We start from the raw sequence: 19,746 nt of genomic DNA, 5'->3' as shown, positions 1-19,746 counted from the left end.
TGTGCTTTTTGAATATTTCACGGTTTGCGGGTCATTAGTACATGCTTTTAAGACTGCCTTAAATCAAGTTTTTAGAGCTCGGAAAGGGTCGTTGCACGTTGCTTCTGTTTTATTTAAATCAAAATTCAACACTTTTAAAAGTATGTGAGTATACGAATTTTTCACAACACGTCAATATATTTTTTTAATAAAAAATTAGACAATTTCCCGAATTCTACATTTGAATTAATAGTTCCTGTAATTTTAATGTTACAAATTTTGGGGAACGCTTGAAAACAGTCCGAAATAAATTAACAAAAGAAAACCTAAAGGCATGCTGACTTGACGTGAAATCTTTCTTGTACAGGCAGGACTTTTCAATAAAATAGTTTAGAAGAAAACAAAACAGCGATGAGAGAGAAATCTTTTTAATTTCTCTTCCCGCTCTATTGAATAGCTTGCGTTTTCTATAGTGATAAGAACTGTCAAACTCGGAAGAATGTAAACAAAGGCTAGAGAATGCTCTCGGGGCGTAAATGAGCGACGACGCATTTTTCCTCTGCAAACATTAGCTTTTCCGAGGTGGTACGCGGCCTTTCTGGTGGAAAACTGTGTCCGCTTTGTGGCAGAAGAGATTGTGGGCAGTTTAGTTTTATAGTTCGAATCAGATACGCCAGGATAGTGTGATTAATTTGAGGAGAACAGCAGAGCATAAGGCAAAACCAATTTCAACATATTGGGTGGCTGATTTCCTTACGCTGTCGAAAGAAGGGAAAATCGATTTTTCACCCTAACAACTTAAGGAATCAACCTATAGTGGATTACATACAAACAAAGTATCGGACACGCCGAGAGCGATAATTGAAAGTTGATTTTATTAGTGGCGAGCTTATAACGACTATTTTAAAAGCATTTAGTCATTATTATTTGAAAAAGTATTCAAATATCTGATAGTGATATATAGTTGCCGTTTTCGCTTCCACTCGGTCTCGAGTTTTGCTGCTGACTTTAGCAGTTGGGGAAGCATAAATATTTCGTAGAAAAGGCACTGGAAAAGGCTTCAAAATAGGTCAACCCAACAGTAGATTCAACGATCCCGCACAATTTAATATGCATGAAGGTGAAGTCGTAGTGAAGAAGGTGTTGGGGCATGTGCCCAAGAGCAGTGTCCAGCACCGGGCGAAACCATTGGAAATGAAAACGTACCGCCTAGCGCGGGATGACATATCCGGCGGACCCGTCAATCTGGATGAAATAGAGCCAGGGCTGTGGCTGGGCAACGTTACGGCAGCGGCTGATTTACCGACGCTCGAGAAGCTATCCATTCGAAGTATACTAACAATCGATTCCTGTCCTCTACCATCGCATGTTACCGAGAATCCAAGCCTGCGGGTGAAGTATATTCAAGGTGAGGAAATACATGTACATATGTTTGTATCTTGCTAATTGGGTGAGTATTATTTTGCTTCTATACAGCATCCGATGTGCCCAGAGAGGATCTGATAAGACATTTCGAAGACACCAACAAATTTATCGGCGACAGCCTGGCAGAGGAACGGAACATTCTTGTGCACTGGTAAGTGAAACCCAGCGATAGACTTGATGCGTGTCTAATGTTAAGCAAATGTTTCTCTTACGCCAGCTATTTTGGGGTCAGCCGTAGTGCCACCATCGTGATTGCGTACCTCATGGAAAAGTACAAGCTGTCCTACGAGGCAGCACTGCATCGGGTTAAAAGCAAGCGCCGTTTCATAATGCCCAACCCGGGCTTCATCAATCAGCTGAAGCTGTTCTGTCTCATGAACTACCGTATCGATCCGCTGAACGAGAGGTACAAACTGTTTCGACTCAAACTGGCGGCCGATAATGTGCGGAAAGGTAGGTGTGGAAACGTGATGCCAACACGGGCGGAGTTGGTTATTATTTACGCTAGCTTTATGTGGTGGAAAAAGACATAATGACCGATAAGTACCTCCTGAAGAAGCATAAGATATGCGTCGCAATAGTTTTTAAGAAATTATAGCTACAGGGACGAAGACAAGGTTTTCTTAAACTGAGATTCCGACAAACTTTTGTCAACGAACGTAATTTATTCATTCACGGCCTTCCTTAAACTATTGTGGTTTAGTTCCGATTATTACAAGTACAGAACAGACCTGATCGATAACATTTAAGTAAAAAAACAAACAATAAATCGTCCATCTTTACTTTCAGCCAAACGACTTCCGGTGAACTGTATGGATGTGGTGAAGCCGGACCCGGCTGTGACCCAGGAAACACCCGAACCGATCGTGTACCGGTGCCGTAAGTGTCGTCGAGTGATCGCCAGGAAAAGCAACCTGCTGCTGCACAAACCGAAACCACCCGGTCAAGCGTCCCCTATCAAGCGTCCAATGTTCGGAGCCATCGACAGCGTGGATGAAGGGGACGAAAGTGAATCTGGCGATGAAAAGAAAGAAGGCGAGGAGGAAGCAGGAGCGGCACAGCCCGAGCAGAAAGAAGACTCGGCCGAGGAAGGTCAAGCCTGCTCGAAGGAAGCAGCAGAAGTTTCGGAACTGAATGATAGCTTGTACGTTCCGAAGGAAGCAATATCGTGTGTTACGGAGCAGATGAGAAGAAGTTCAATCGGTAGCGACCAAAGCAATCGCTCGGCGGACAAGGATGGTATGTGTAAGAAAATCTACTTTACCGAACCGCTCGCTTGGATGACGGACATATTCCATAACACGCAGGGACGATTGTACTGTCCCAAATGTTCGGTGAAGCTGGGAAGCTTCAACTGGGTGATGGGTTAGTACGATGAGTTAGCTGGATCAGGATTTGAACTAACTTATTTATATAACATTTTCCAGCTACTAAATGCCCCTGCGGAGCTGAGATATACCCCGCGTTCTATCTGGTGCCCTCGAAAACTGAGTACTCCACTGTCGTGCAGAACGTTCAGGTAACCGTATAATTTGTGGTGTACAAACTCATGAAAGTGCAAAAAGCTTAGCGAACTTTTTCGAATGCATTTCTACATCAAGACAGATACATGGCATTAGAAAATCTAGCAATACAAAAACGGTAATGATCAAAGATCTGGTTGCAAGCCACAAACAGAACCTACTCTTCCCTACATAAAAAAACATATATTGCATTAACTGCTTGGTCACATTGACTAATAATGACACACCGGTAAACCTACATTTACTTATACAAAACAATATTTAAATGCCATTATATATACAAGTAGCGACTTTAACACAAACAAGTGAGAAATAAAGCATTGATGTAGAGGAAGGAACAGCCTCTGAAGGATTGGTGGATAGGCCAAACCGTAATCAAAAGTGAGAACCGAGCTATTTGAGCGCCCATATATAGAAATAGTAGTGGTAGTCGTAAACTTCGTTGCCGTTAACCTTAGAAGCGTGGTTTTTGTTGGTGTTAAACATTTTTAAAATGCCGAGATGACTGCTGGTAGAGATCAAAAGAGGATTGGTAGGGTGCGCGGAACAGTGTACCGTGACGGACGTTGACTAGGCCAGTGCTAAATTTGTCAGACAAGACGGAATATTTGACGTAATTACAATTGTTTAATATTTTTAATATTTTATGAGCTCCTTTTAGTGAATATTCAGTTGGTTGAGAAGTGATTTAGTTTGAGAAAATGAGTGTGTTTCAACACTATCCAGCAACAAGCAACAAAATGTGACATTATATTTGTAGAACAAGAAAGCTTTCATCATTAGTACTGTGTATTTAAAAATACCAGATTTTACTAGAGTTCTCCTCAATTATGACCCGACTTTATTTTTTTCTCGGTATATTCTCGGAGCGGATGTCCTTTCAATAAGGGTTTCTGACTCTGACGATATGTAGGGTAGGGAACATATTCTAAGCAGCTTTAGGAACCGCCTGTGTATTCAGACGAAATACTCGAAATGTGTTGGGTGAAACTCAAACAGTAGTATATCAATCTGTTCTCTATCGTTTTCTCTGTCAGAACTTGTTTTCAGATTGTAAAACTAAGTCAGCAAACTTTAACAATCATCAATCAAAGTTAGAAATCGAGGGACACTATTCCAATCACCCCGAACCTATTTTAAGCAGTTTCCATCTGTTTTGCTGGCGTTTTTTCTCAGCACCCGAAGTGGCTCCTGAATGGCTGCAATATATGTCAATTTGTTTCAATTGCAATTGTTCACAGATTTCTTTGTGATTAACGGTATTTCTTATATTCGTAAGACAGCTAGCCAATCAAAGTTTTCGTTTCCATCATTAAAAATGTCGATATCGATCAAAATGCAGGAGTTTGAGGCCTGTTTTCTTCGACTGATTAAAATAGGCGCTACTGCTTAAGCCGTTCCCTACCCTACATCATCCCAAAATTATGGGCCAACCAGTATTATGGGCCAGTCTTCACTTTGTGTTGGTTTCTAACATATTTCAATAACTTTAAATAGTCAAATATAGTATAGTTTAGTGAACGTGAACAACGTGGCCCATAATACTGGGATGACTTTTCGGGTCAACAACTTTTGATGTTCAGTGAATTTCTTAATCAATAGCATCTTTAAATACCTTGATAAATTTATCTTAGTAAAATTTTAATCTATACATGCTGAATCTCCTGTCTTTTTCATAGAGCTTTTACATTCTGCATTTTGTTTAAGTTATTAAAAAGTATTTTAATGTAACCAAAATTCCATTTGCATTCCAAAAAACTGATGACCACAGCTCACTTCGGATTCAAGTTACTGCTGGTTCTAATTCAGGGTCATGATGTTTAGCCTAAGGCTGATTCATAAAGCGACGTACGACGTACACATCCTTTTTTAGGACGTATTATTTTTGTCAAGAGTAACTTTTCGAAATGGAGATTTTTTCTATAATAGAGTAAGTTTTCAAATTCGCTTATCTGATCAAAATTATAATAGGAAATGAACTATATTTTCAAAAAATAAACTTAAAGGAACAAAAATTGTCTCGTACAGTGCTGTCTGACTGTAGAGCAATTCCACAAAAAAAAGGGCAACAATTTTAATTAATCATTTCTAGAAAAACATTTCAAATGGTCCTATCTGCTTCGATCGACCACTTTCATTTAATCACCACAACTTATTAAACACCTTTTGTGACACGTTGTTTGCACAAGTTGATAGCAGAGGGATCACTCTAGCTTTTCAACGAACACCACACTTCGGAGAGTTACTTAAGCTGAACCATTTTCAAAATGATGAGACACTTCAGAAAAACGATGGAAGCAGATTTTTGATTTGGTTGAAACTTTGAATGGACGGTTATATGGGCAAAAGCTGCCTTTTTGTGCTATTGGTTTTTCATTTTAATCACGAATGTCTGGGAAGCTATGTGTTTAAGAAGCTATGTAAAAATGCTAAATGGAAAAGGAATTGATGATACCAAATATTTTTAGATGCTAAACGGTTTGTTTAATTGGTGTGACGTTTTCGGCAAAGTTGTAGATAACAATTTTGTCAAAGTTGTAGACAAATTTTAATAAAATTATTTTTTTTCCGCTCCAGCAGCCCAAGGCTCTGAAAAGGGCAATTTATGATTTGGCTGAAACTTTGCATAGATGCCATTTTGTGCTGTTGTTTCTTTCGACGTAGAACTATATCTCTCAGGAAGTTCAACGTTCTCTCAAGAAGGGATGTAAAATGAAATCTATTTCTGCGTAGGTTGGCACTGACTCAGTGGAATAAAAAAAATTCTCTTTAAGTGAGGCTCGTCAGATGCAGTATGTTGCCAGTATGCCAGATAAATCTTGATTTTGCCAGATTTCTAATTGCGCGTCAGACAAACCTAAGAATTTGCCAGATATTATATGAGAATGAGCCAGATTTTTGCCAGATTTCATTCGCGTCTTCACGCAAATATGTCAACACAGCGGAATGGGTCGTGACCGGTCTTAGCCTACCTACCCGGTGAGAGCAAAAAAAGGTCATCACTTCAATTTTTGTCCGTAATTTTATCCGAAAAAATGACGATTTGTTGCACGATGGTTCCTCGAAAGATTTTCAATCGTTGGGTACCAATGAACTCGGAATGAATTCTAGTTTATTGGGAACACAAACCTAAAAGAAACAGGATGTCAGCAAAAGTTCCACGCGTTGCAAGAATGCATATTTTGACACACACTCCTAAAATCCGGAACATTTCCGGTGTCCGTTGGTCCCGTCAAATTCGCTAGTACTTTTTGGAAACAACAATAGTTTTTCTTTAGTTTTTCTAGAATAGTTTCGGTTTCATCAAAATTGATTCATTTCTCGAGAAGTTCTGACTATTTCAAAATTGGCAAAATTTTGCTTGTCTCAATCATTTTGTCTATTTGTGGTGATACTTATCTCCTTCCTGAGGTCCAGATCATGATGTATAGATACATGGTGTAACGGTATGTCAAAACGCATAGTCAGCCATGTTGAAAAATTAGTTGACATGGCATCGGATTGTTTATAAACAATAATTAACTTCTCAGTTGCAGTGAATAAAGCAAAATTAGCTTCAATCTGCTTTTAATCGGTAGCGCTCACCGGAACAAATTATGAGGACAATCAACCAGCCCACCTTGCTCTAAAGGAGGCCATCGTACCAGCGAGAAATAATTCAGATATCTACGAAGGTTCGAAAGCACGATTTTTCCCTCCCGATATTTACGAGCTCGTGCCAAATTACAAAGATGCAACATGAAGCTACAAATCAACGCACAAAACTGTAACCACTGCAAAGCCTATGACATCCAAGACGTAAAGCCAAACATCAATTGGGTGCACCCAACACAAACGGGGAAGGTTTGTTACTTTTGGGCAACATTTTATTACTTTTTGTGTTCTATGACCGCACATTAGACACTTCTTCTTCTTCTCTTTTGTTTTGTTGAACAGGCTATATCAACCATACGTCCATCGAATACACATTAGACACAAAAAGTAATAACAAAATAAATGACGGCTACACGCTTGTATATGTATCTGCAGGATAATAACCAAGAACCGCAATGCATATGTATCGAGACTTCATTCGCTGCATTTTTATTGATGCAACGATCAGGTTCGTTTCTGTCCCCTTCATTCACACATAATCAAAATCTCACCCAACACCGGATGAACTGGAGATAAATAGACAGTCGTACTCCCGTTACACGCGCAAAATATATGACAACATGTGTTGTTACTTGATTGGAAAAGAACTTCATTGCTTTTTAAGTAAGAGATTTGTTATTTTAGGGGCCATTTTGCGTTATTGCTTTTAAAGTAATAACGAAAAATTTTGCGTGATGGTGGGCCGGAATTTGTCGGTACGAGCATAATACAATTGGTTTATACCATCAAAAGGCCATGGTTTAAACACTTTTCTGGCTTTAGCATTACTAACATCGCAAACGCAGACCGATAGATAAAAATTCCCAAACTTCAAGTATCTTGTGTTTATTTGTTTTAATTTAATCAGGTCGTCAACTATGCAAAATAACATTTAAGACAGATTTCTGGGGTTTCATTTTTTTTTTCAATTGACAGTTAGGCGGCCAGATTCGCGGTATACTGTGCACGGCAATTCTGGTGGTAAATCCTGTAAAATTGAAAATGTAGTTACCGTTCATAAGCTCGCCTTAATTATCTAGTTACGCGCGTATTTTATGCTCATTCGGTGGAAATGTGACCGACAAACCTAGCGAAAACAATTTAGCTGTTGTTATTGAAAAATTTGCTAGCTGTCACTTAGCGACGTTTCGTCTCCATTTCTCCAGCGCTAAAAAGCTACCTCACCGCGGCCCACTATTTAATCAAATCTTTACACCAGTATCTATACATCATGGTCCAGATGTTTATGATACCCACTTCATATTTGTTTTGATGTTATAATCTTATGTGTAGTTGTTTTTAGGATAAAAGTTCTACATACTTGAATGTGGTGATACTAATTTCTTTCCTGATGTCCAGATGTTCATGATACCCACTTCATATCTGTCTTGATGTTGGTGCCCGATTTTTGGAAGAAATTCAGAAGTTGTAAACCTATGGATGACCTATGTTGCCTCTCCGATATCATACTCATGTTATCTTGTTAGAGGTCAGAAAAAAAGAACGGAAGAAAAAAAAGAAAAAAAGGTTTTAGAGTACATATACACCCATATATACATACGCATATAACAACTATATACACACTTTACGCATACTAATACATATAGATACATACATGCATACATATCTACATACATACTAATATACATAGATACATATATAGATACACACATACATACATACACGTACATAAAAACTAAAAATAAACCATAAAACATTTCTACTACTACAGACGTAACACAGAGCGCGAAGACTAATAGCGAATTTCTTTATTCCACCAGCTCACCTCGTTTTGACCTGGAAGCGCACTAGCTGCTGTCAAAACCTTACTCTATTCGCACGATATTGACCCAGTTTTGGCCTGGCGTGCTGCCCGAAGCGCACTATTAAATTTGTCAGCTTCAACCCACCACCGCACGTGCTAAGTTCGTAAACAATTATCTGACATCTCTTTCTTACTTGCGTCGTAAATCGCTATGCCGTTTTTTTATTGCTCGGTAGATTTGCCCTGACGTAGTGGAATAAAGAAATTCGCTATAAGGTCAAGAAAGAGTAAACCGTCAGATTAAGGCTTCAAATGTGCAAGGTAGAGTAAGGTGGGGCAAGATGGGTTAATGCCGTTTTTGAGCGTGAAATAACTTTTTTGTGATGAGACTAATTTTGCATTTTTGCATACGTTAGGAATGTATTTTTGACTATGTATCACGTGTTCATAGTTCATATTTGCATATTGCTAGTTTATGATAAATAAATTTTTTTCACTAAGTTTCTTAGGTGATTCACAGTTTTGAAAAAATGTGTTCTCTCATCGTACGCTATATAATTTGAAGTAAACCTTCCTGCAACACTCCTTTGCTCATGATGTACTGAATAATATGCTTTTTAGCATGAATAAATGTAAAATGAACATAAGTATCACAAGCGTGAACTAAATTAATGATTAGGAAAGCACGGGTCACCAAAGACGAGGCAGTATGGTTCGCATTGACAGCTGAGTTTTAGGACTAGATTCGACGTAAGCGGTGTTGTCACTCCGGGAAAAAAACTGTCAAAAACATTCAATAAGCCGATAGTACAGAAGTGCTTGAAAATGCTGCAAAAAGTTATTGTCGTAAAAATTTACCTCTTTCGGCAGTATAACATGGACGAGATGACCCCATATTTTTGTTATCTATGAAGCGAAGGCATTATTCTTGCTATCCGTAAAAAGCTTATTGAGATTAAAACATAATTTTGTTCTGTTTGAGAGGGTGACCGATCTTGCCTCGCTTTTTTTACAGTGCAAAAAACCAAGCGAACCAACACTTGGTTTTTGATATTTTTCAGCGTAATTTCAAAAAAATCATCTGAAAAGTAGACCGAAACTAACTTCAGTTACGAGATATTGAAAAATCTTGGCTCGCAAAATATGGAGTTTACGCTCGATATTATGATTGAATAAACCTCAAAATTTAGCAGTGTATTCCTACAAAGTTTCGAAATTTCATTATGGGTATTCATGTCGAGCTCGTAAACAAATACCCAGCCGTAAAAATACTTACCTCCATTGACGAGTAATGGAAGATACACAGTTTACGGCTGGGTATTCGTATACGAGCTCGATGTGAAGACCCCTAATGTATTTTTCGGTGCTCACAGCAATTCATGCAAAGTTAAATCTGGGTGCCAAAATTGTTTAAAATAAAATATTGACCGTCTTCGCGCAACTCCATATACAACACAGGCCCTGATTTCTACTATTACTGAACATAACTAACAAGTATGTTACTATGACTTTTCAGATTAGAACAGAGCTTGCAGTTACTAGGTGGCCTGGTCCACGTGTGACGAGCATTCACTAAACTGATTACAATTAATATTGTCATGAATCCTCCTCACATAGGAGACTGCTGAGATCAGAGTAGGAAGGACTACAACATAGGTATCTGACACTCATAATCTCCCTTGGCTCCCATCCGCCACCCGGGAGTCATCCGCTAGAAATGGTCGGGTTTCGGGTTTTCAAACCCGAACCCATACTGCCGAAAGGGGTAAATTGTAACAACAAAGCAATATTAAATTCCAAAAATTCTGCGATACTTTATATTTCAAATTGGTGCAAAAATCATAACGCCTTGGGCCTCCTTTCTATTCTTTCTGATCGTTTGCTTCTGATTAATTTTTAATCTTAGTTGTATGTATCTTCTATTAACTATCGTCCAAATTATGACAACGCAGTGTGTTCAGTGCGAATATGTTTTATTAAGGGTTTCAAATATGTTATTAACCTGTTATGTTATGACTAGTTTTACTGTTTTCTTCTAAAAAATTCTAGCTCCAAAAAAAAATCGAATGTTGCCTCATTACCGAAAGTTGATGCATTTCTGGGTAGCTTTTTCGAAATGACCGTGATCAACCGACATATTATCCGGTGTCTTATCGGTGGGGAATCGAAAAAAGCCCATTTTTAAAACAACAGCACGGGTTTGAAATAAACCCAACCCGACCATCTCCACCATCCGCTGCTTGGGCTGTCAAAGCTGATAAAACTTGAATGATTCAGTAAAGTTATAAGAAGTCGAGATTGGAGCTCAACCAACAAAATCCAGGGATTTGGGCAAAGTTTCAGCCAAATCTTCTAAACATATAAAAATGCAGCTCTGTCTGTCTGTCTGATCCATATAGGCTTGGAAACTACCGAACCGATCGGCGTGAAATTTTGTATATAAGGGTTTTAGGGGCCGGGAAAGGTGACTAAGATAGTTCGAGACCCCTCCCTCTTCTGCAAGGGAGGGGTCCCATACAAATAAACACAAATTTCTGCACATCTCGAAAACGAACCAAGTAAATGGAACCAAATTTGGCATGTGGATGTTTTTGAGAGTAGCAAATATGTCCATGTTGATTCGACACCCTTCCCTCTCCTGGAAGGGAGGGGTCCCATACAAATGAAACACAAATTTCTGCACATCTCGAGAACTAACCAAGTAAATAGAACCAAATTTTGTAGGTGGATGTTTTTAGGGGTATAAATATATCCATAATGGTTTGACACCCCTCCCTCTTCTGTAAGGGAGGGGTTCATAACGAATGAAACACAAATTTCTGTTTATCTCGAGAACCAACCAACTAAATGGAACCAAATTTGGCAGGTGATTGTTTTTAGGGGTAACAAATATATCCATAATGGTTTGACACCTCTCTCTCTTCTTTAAGGGAGGGGTCCCATACAAATGAAACTCAAATTACGCACAGCTCGAGAACCAATCAAGCAAATATAACCAAATTTGGCAGGTGAATGTTTTTAGGTGTAACAAACATGTCCATAATGTTTCGACACCCTTCCTTCTTCTGGCATGTCTCTAAATACCATTTCGAAATCCAAGATGGCGACTTCCCGTTTCTGAAAAACAGCGGCAAATTACCAAATACCACCCAACATGGGTGTTTCCGGAATTGTTATGATGCACTGAAGCCACAAATCGACCTCAGACAACATTTCGAATTGTAAAATGGCGACTTCCGGTGTCTGGAAAACAGCCGAAAATGACCAAATACCACCCAATATGAGTGTTTCTTCAACCAGATTGACGCTCAGAGGCCAAAAATTGTTTACAAATGCCATTTTAGGATCCAAGATGGCAACTTTCGGTGTCTGGAAAACAGCTGAAAATTACCACTATAATACCACTCAAAATGTGCGTTTCTTCAATCTGATTGACGCACGGAGGCCAGGAATTGTTCCCAAATGCCATTTTGAAATCCAAGATGGCGACTTCCGGAATCCGAAAAACAGCGGCAAAAGACCGAATACCACCCAATATGAGTATTTCCGGGTTTGTTATGATGCACTGAAGCCACAAATCGACCTCAGACAACATTGTGAATTGTAAGATTGCGATTTCTGGTGTCTGGAAAACAGCCGGAAATGACCAAATACCACCCAATATGAGTGTTTCTTCAACCAGATTGACGCCCAGAGGCCAAAAATTGTCTCCTATTGCCATTTTGAAATCCAAGATGGCGACTTCCGGTTTCCGAAAAACAGCGGCAAATGACCAAATACCACCCAATATGAGTATTTCCGGGATTGTTATGATGCACTGAAGCCACAAAACGAGCTCAGACAACATTTTAAATTGTAAGATTGCGATTTCCGGTGTCTGGAAAACAGCCGGAAATGACCAAATACCACCCAATATAAGTGTTTCTTGACCCAGATTGACGCTCAGAGGCCAGAAATTGTTTACAAATGCCATTTTAGGATCCAAGATGGCGACTTCCGGTGTCTGGAAAACTGCTGAAAATGACCAAATAACACCCAATATGGGTGTTTCTTCAACCAGATTGACGCTCAGAGGCCAAAAATTGTCTCCTAATGCCATTTTGAAATCCAAGATGGCGACATCCGGTTTCTGGAAAACAGCGGCAAATGACCAAATACCACCCAATATGGGTATTTCCGGGATTGTTTTGACGCACTGAAGCCACAAATCAACCTCAGACAACATTTTGAATTGTACGATGGCGACTTCCGGTTTCTGGAAAACAGCCGAAAATGACCAAATACCACTCAATATGAGTGTTTCTTGACCTAGATTGACGCTCAGAGGCCAGAAATTGTCTCCAAATGTCATTTTAAAATCCAAGATGGCGACTTCCGGTTTCTAAGAAAAAGCGGTAAATTACCAAATACCACCCAATATGGGTATTATCCGGAATTGATATGATGCAATGAAGCCACAAATCGACCTCAGACAACATTTTGAATTGTAAGATGGCAACTTTCGGTGTCCGGGAAACAGCCTAAAGTGACCAAATACCACCCAATATGAGTATCTCTGAAACTAGAATGAAGCTGAAAGTTGACCTCAGACACCATTATGGATTGTAAGATGGCAACTTCCGGTTTCTAAAAAACGGCCGAAAATGGCCGATTTCCATACAATATGAGTATCTTCAGAACCAGAATGATACACAGGAGCTAGAATCGACCACAGACACCATTTTGAAAATCCAATATGGCGACTTACGGTTCCTGAGAAATAGCCCAAAGTGACCAAATACCACCCAATATGAGTATCACCGGATCCAGAATGATGCAAGGAGCTAAAAACTTACCTCAGACACCAGTTTGAATTGAAAAATGGCAACTTCTGGGAAACAGCCGAAAATAACCGAATACTACTACATATGGATATGTCCGTAATCGAAATGATGTAAAGAAGCCAAGCATTGACCCTGGACACCATTTTGAATTAGAAGATGACTACTTTCAGTTTCTGGAATACAACGAAAATAACTGAAATGCACCCAATATATATCCGGAATAGAGGTCATGTACAAAAGCCAAAAGTCAAGGATGTTGTCATTCCGATAAAACCAATCATTTCAAACGATATAAGCCAATCGCAAGGAATCAATGAATTTGAAAAGTTCAAAATTATTAAATTAAACACTAAAATAGGCGGGACGAAGTTTTCCGGGTCAGCTAGTCAAAAATGAAAATTGAAAAAAAAAATATTGAAATACTTAAAAATATTGCAAAACTAGATTCCATGCATCATTTTCAACAAAATATTTCATACTCGAGCTACTCTCGAGCTTGCAGTGCTTCTGTATCAGGATGCCAATGAAATGCATGGGATAAATTTAAGAGTTGGGGCATTGAGGTTTTGTATTTTCAAAAATGTCCTTAGGCAAATTTTCAAGCGGACTTTGGGAAAAAGAGCCTCAGAGTGACCAATGAAAAAATGCACATAACACGGTCAACATGCATTTTGCGAAATGCATGAAACGTTGAGATCTGTTCCTTCAAAACAATTTTTTTTTCGAAAAACTTCGGTCCTGGGACTTACACAATTTTTAAGCTGGGGCCAATGGAATGTATAAGAAATTTTATCATGGTCCGTAAAATAAATTCAACTGACACTCTGAATAACCAATTTGAAAAAAATATTATTAGCTACTGTTTTTAATATAGAAAAAATCCGAGAAATCTTTAACAAATAGCTCAAGGTGACGTCTTTCCCCAACAAAATCCAGTAGTCAAAAGGTCGAACACAGAATAAAAACTATTTTTTTCTGCGAAACACTTAATGTGGAGAATGTTGAAAATAACAGTCTGGATTATTTATATTACTAAAGAAATTTCAGCAGATATTGACCTAGTTTCCGCATGTCACTTGCGTATGCAATTGAAATGATTCGCAATATAAATATGCTGCTTGTGATCAAAATCATATCAAAAATCGATACGTACAAACCGGGTAGCTCCGTTCCGGTCCGGTTCGAAATAAAATCGAGACTCGAAGTTTCCGGTCCTATCTGACTGTTGACCGGATTCTGCCCGATGCGATGCCGAACACTATTCACAAGAAGTTTCAATACGCCTCCCACGACACTGATTACTTTTTGACTTCTTTGCAAATCTGACAATATATGTTACGGAACAGTAAATTTATCCACCTGACCAAGCCTGAATCTATTTGACGCAGATCTTACTGCAAAGCCGCTGTCGACTTTGGCTGAAACCTACAACCAGCTTTCCCCTAACCGGCAGAATCATGCCAGTTTAGGTCATCGTGCAAAAAAAAAAAACAGGTTTTCATGTTGACATTTTCTCAGAAATTGTTGAACAAATAAAACGGCGGACATGAAAGAAGATGTTTTTCCCGGCATGAAGCCTAATTTCCCGGTGGATTGCAATTCCCGGCTTTTTCCCGCTTCTCTCGTTTTTCCCGGTAGAGTGTACAAAGTTTTGTGAAAGAATAAATTATTTTTGAAGTGTTACTCTTGACGAAAAAATTGAGATAAATGGCAAAGGTTTCCCAACATGACAGCAAAATTTCATTTCAATTGCAAATCTTGAAAAAGAATTAATATCGACACCGCTTTGAGCTGCTATAGAGAAAGGATTATTGCAACATTTTCTGCGGTTCTAATTTTAAGACGAGAACTCTTGACTCAAATTTAGTTTGCAAACATGATTTAAATATGTGATACTCTGTATTCACCGTACACGTGTGAAATAGTCCTTAAATACATCAGTGACAGAGGTTTAATGAGTTTGTGACATCTCGTCATCTTTTAATCTATGCCACATCAAAGAACAAAGAACGTGAGATAACCGTAAAGTCGCACAATACTTATCTACAGTGCTTATACTCTAACAGAATATGAAAGCATAGTATTAGTACAAAACAAATAAAAATAAACATAAAAATCGACCAATCCCAACGCTACTTTTCTTTTAGCGATTTTAGTTGTTACTACTCAAATGCCAAATCAATGCGTCTAGAGCAAGGTCACATCAGGGTTTCATAAAAGTACCTCCGTTCACTATAGTTTCACATTTTAATTATGGCTTCCCTATTATAATCCCAGCCCTGTTTCGGTAAACGTTCCAAACGACATCTGCGCTTAAAGTTGTAAAGTTCACCGAATATCCACCTCAGTGGAGACAGTCGAATATTCAACTGAACCGAGAGCCAGTGTGTATCAAATACAACCAGCTGACGCTAAGATAACAATACCAGCTAGCTGCTAGCCTGAAACTATAAAGTAATATCAAGAAACAATAAAAGCTTTTTACGTTAGGAAAGAATAATGAATGGAGGTAGAGTTCGGTTTCATAATATACGTTATTCAGTATTTAAAAAAAAAACGATAGTAGTATTCGAATCAGTGCAGAGTATGCAATTAAATATGGATTTATAATCAAAAAAAAAAAAAGCTTTACAAGTAACAAAAAAGGTGAAACAACAATTGATAAAGCATTGTATAAGTTGCCTCTATGTATGAAGACTACAGAAAAAACGTCGTAATAGATTAGCTGTTACCATTACAATGTTCGTAAGTTAATCGCGCTTTTGAAACTATATTTTTAACATCCAAGCGGTACCGGATCAAGTTTTTTGTGAACTGTGAAACTGTGTACATACATACATATACATAATGTCGAAACGCTCACAATTCTACGGGGATTCTTAAATAAACCAGAGAAATTAGACAGTTAGACAAATTGCCTTCGGATAGGAAAGAAATCCTTGCTTGCTTGGCACAGGCAGACAAAAACAAAACATCAGGCGGGGGAATTTTTTGAATGCCTTAGAGTTTTTACTATTGTATTGATATATCACTTCTAAAGTTACGGTTTGTCGTCGTTCGAAATTATGGTAAGCATAAATTTATCGTAGGTACTTAATATTGCAGATAACTACTTGCAGTCTAAACTAGGATGATTGTGTGAACTGAATGAACATTTTCAGAGGATGAATGATCGAATCAAACGCGATTGAACTTGTCGACTGAACATCACATTTGTTTCGCGAGAAAATTGAAAACGGTATTTTATACTATCATCTTCCAAATAATGCTCGCAAAAATACATTAGGAGAACTTTGTCATTGTTTTCTACTGTAAATTTTGCCGACCAGTATCAAGATAACAAAAAATAATCTAATTAACCAACAAGTCTTGTCGCAGAATTGCGGAGCAACGTACGGTAATTTTTTCTTGTGCAACTCATTTTGCACCATTTGTTATAGATTTAAACCTGCACTGTAACAATTGCTATTCTCTATGTAAAAACCACCATCTCTTTTAAATCAGTAATTTCTATCAGAAAGGTGCTAAGGTACAAAAAAGCAACAGTAGGTATAAGAAAAAAAAGGATAACAGTGGCTATACTTTGCAGCCGAGTTTTGTGTCTTTTCCCAGTGCGAATTTCGATGGAACATTTTAGTTAATTTAGTAACGATCACAGGGATGCGCTGTTGGTAGATTAGCTGTTGTTTGCATCACACTGATATTGGGGATATGTCAGGAACCTTTTTTTTTCTTTTATATCATTTGTTTTAATCGGCTAAGTGTTTAGCACTATGAACAAACATTGTTTAATTGCAATCCAGTGCCTGTTATTATGGGTAACTTTTTAAATGCCCTTCTCATTAGCAATTTGTCGAAGTCACAGCACAGCAGGTCGAAAGCACATTTACCAAGTCTGCTAAGATTCATTTCTGTACGATAAGCAATATATTTCTAGACTGATATTGAGGCACGGAGATACGAATTCAAAATTCAACAGCGCATTCTATATAAAATTTCCTCACTTTATAGCTACTTATTAAGCAACATATCTCGATTCGAAGCAATCTAAGAATTTCCTTTCATACAAATTAGAAATGTTGCAATTCTGTATGAGCTAGTTTTTTTTTTACCATGTTCCAAAATCAGTCCTGCTTAAGCTTTTCCTTACACACTGGAAGACCAACTCAAAAATAGCGCACACATTTCAGTCGTTATCCATAGCACTAGGCACTGATTGCTTGTTTCTTTTGTTGAAAGCTATTTTACTAGCAAGTTTAACGATGACCGGTTGTTGACTTGTGAGGCAAACTACAGTTTAGCAATACACTGTACAGAAAGTGTGTACCATTAATAACTATACATATAGTTTATTTGTTTTCTCTCTCTCTATCGTTTGCTCCTGAATTAGATATTTTTTACAATATATCCGGGGAAAACCCCATCGGAGGATCGCTTTAATACATCAATTCTTTATTTGTTTTTTTTCTTCTGTTTTGCAGTATACTTTGAGAATCATCATTGGGATAAAACTAATTATTTGTTTATATTACAATTACAAAACAAAACTGGATTCAAATTGATGCGGCCCTAACTTTTACGATCTTTTTGCAGTTTGTGTGAAACAATCGACCAAATAATTAAGTCTTTTCCTCGCAATTCTCCTATATTACAATTTACTTTAAAAATATTTTGGAGTTTCTTGTGTTGCAGACCGCCGCCTAACCTGTTCTAGTATCTTCCTGGTAACTGTACCTACCCCGACGGTACCTAGATCGAAAAACTCCCGGGTAACCAGTGGATGCAAACTCGCAATGTCGTTACGAGAGGTGACGGTCTGTCGACTCCATAGGCCTGCCCCTAGTGGCAATGTTCGGTGACATCCACAACCACCGATTTCTTCCAGCCGAACAAAAAGTATCCCAGAGCAGCACCGAGAACGACGGCTATGCAGAGCCAAGTGTTGTAGGTCATGAAGATCAACATCAGCATGAAACTTAGCGTGACCTGGAGGATGTGCAGGAACGTTTGGAAGAGATGCATTACAGATAGCATTGTTGGTCTGTTGGTGAGAAGAAGCAAGGCGTGAGTTAGAAGGTGTGCTCTTTTCAGTTGGCCGGTGGAAGAGTAAATTGTGCTTGGAATTAAGTTGTGTACTACAGAGAATGGTGCAACATGTGGTTAGATAGTCTCGAAACGTACACAATTTTCGCAAATATAATCATAACAATTAGAAGTGACGTTCATCTTTTGTTAATGACATAGGGTTACAACAACAGATTACCAGAAATGATTACTTGGTTATTTTATTCCGTCTTAATAAAATGTGTGTATTTCATACTGAACAATCGAAAAAAAAAATTAAATAAAAAAAAACAAGGTGTCAAATATCATCATAAGCAATTGGTCTAAATGTATATTTAACTATCCATTCATCTCGACACGGTCGTCATATAATTTTTTTGAAATTTATATATAAATATAAAAACAGCCTTCAATATTTTATTAATAAAAAATTGACCGAAGAAATTTTTAATGAAAAAATGAAACTTTTGAATTGTTTATTTCCCAAGTAATAGTTCAAGATGTAGATTTAACAGATTTCATTTCCACTCTACTGACATCAGATGTTCTCATTATAATTAAGATACAACTGAGTGCCTCACTCTCGATTAAGTTTTCGCAGCAAATGGGCTTGGGAATAAATCTCATACTCTAAAAGCGGTTCTCTTAAGCTTGGGTAATAATAAGTCGTTAGAATTGGTTCAATGGAACTCTTTAAAGTTACCATAATATCACTTGAGAAGAAAAAAATGCCTCAGCTTCGAAGGAGTTTATAATTGGATTTATTGGGGTTATGGAAAAGTTGGTAATATTTTAAATGACTTGTTACTTTTGCTTTCGCTGCAGTAAAAGTTTCATTAACTCCGGATTTGTTGCTTTGGTTTATTATAAGTCTTCGAATATCTTTAAGTGCAAATTGTCCAAAACAGACTCTGAACTTTTTTCAGGATTTGATGGCGTTTATTACCGTAAGCCGGGGTGCAATTGTGCCAGTGAGGGTGAGATCGCGCCATACAAACCCATTGTTTGTCAGTCATCCCTCGACGATTACAGGACCAGATCCTTGTTGAATAAGTTTTTTCGAATACTTAACCAAAAAAGACTAGTCTTCTGATCCGGAAGAGATGGCTGACAAGTCACGGGTTGGATGGCTAAATCTCACCCCCACTGGCACAAACTTACCCCGGCTAACGGTACTTTTTATGTTCCTAATTTACAGTGGTGGGCACCATTCCGCTAATTCGCTAATTCGCTAATTAGCGACGCTAAAATTCAGTTAGCGACTTAGCGATTTCGCTAGTTTTTGAGTTAGTTAGCGAAACTGTTAGCGTCGCTAAAATTTTGGCCTTCGAAACGCTAATCGCTAATTCGCTAAATTTTGTAGAGAAGCGACAATAGAAATATTTAGAAAAACTGTGAATTGCTGATGGCGCACAGTGGGGCAGATTGGTATGTTGGTGGGACAAAACCTCATTACTTCTAAATGGTTGTTTCCACAGTGTTTATGTCTTCGGCAATGTTGTACAGCATAAAAATATCTTTATGAAAAATGTAT

General features: G+C 38.1%; 2 protein-coding genes across 5 annotated transcripts in view; one reads left to right on the top strand and one right to left on the bottom strand.

Moving 5' to 3' along the window:
- Positions 1–484: 484 nt before the first annotated feature.
- LOC129732672 (dual specificity protein phosphatase MPK-4) lies at positions 485–17,817 on the top strand. The gene is made up of 5 exons (XM_055693752.1): positions 485–1,387; positions 1,456–1,555; positions 1,622–1,857; positions 2,194–2,769; positions 2,832–17,817. The coding sequence occupies exons 1-5, from the start codon at positions 1,090–1,092 to the stop codon at positions 2,933–2,935; spliced, it is 1,314 nt and encodes a 437-aa protein (XP_055549727.1). The 5' UTR covers positions 485–1,089; the 3' UTR covers positions 2,936–17,817.
- Positions 16,092–19,746, bottom strand: part of LOC129732673 (high affinity copper uptake protein 1) — an 80,795-nt gene continuing 77,140 nt past the window's right edge. For all 4 annotated transcript variants that reach the window (XM_055693756.1, XM_055693755.1, XM_055693753.1 and 1 more), the window contains one exon: positions 16,092–18,189. In XM_055693756.1, the coding sequence (XP_055549731.1) occupies positions 17,988–18,189 (202 nt within the window). In that variant the 3' untranslated portion in view covers positions 16,092–17,987. The remainder of the gene's footprint in view (positions 18,190–19,746) is intronic.

The sequence above is a fragment of the Wyeomyia smithii genome, chromosome 3 (genome assembly GCF_029784165.1).
Source record: "Wyeomyia smithii strain HCP4-BCI-WySm-NY-G18 chromosome 3, ASM2978416v1, whole genome shotgun sequence".
Taxonomy (NCBI): domain Eukaryota; kingdom Metazoa; phylum Arthropoda; class Insecta; order Diptera; family Culicidae; genus Wyeomyia; species Wyeomyia smithii.
Note: the sequence above shows the minus strand (reverse complement) of the source record. Positions and strands in the feature narration are given on the sequence as shown.

Excerpts from the sequence above, each read along its gene's own strand:
- LOC129732672 (XM_055693752.1), top strand. The coding sequence starts at position 1,090 with ATGCATGAAGGTGAAGTCGTAGTGAAGAAGGTGTTGGGGCATGTGCCC. Across the intron at positions 1,556-1,621 it reads CGGAACATTCTTGTGCACTG|CTATTTTGGGGTCAGCCGTA; the intron begins GTAAGTGAAACC and ends CTCTTACGCCAG. Across the intron at positions 2,770-2,831 it reads AAGCTTCAACTGGGTGATGG|CTACTAAATGCCCCTGCGGA; the intron begins GTTAGTACGATG and ends AACATTTTCCAG.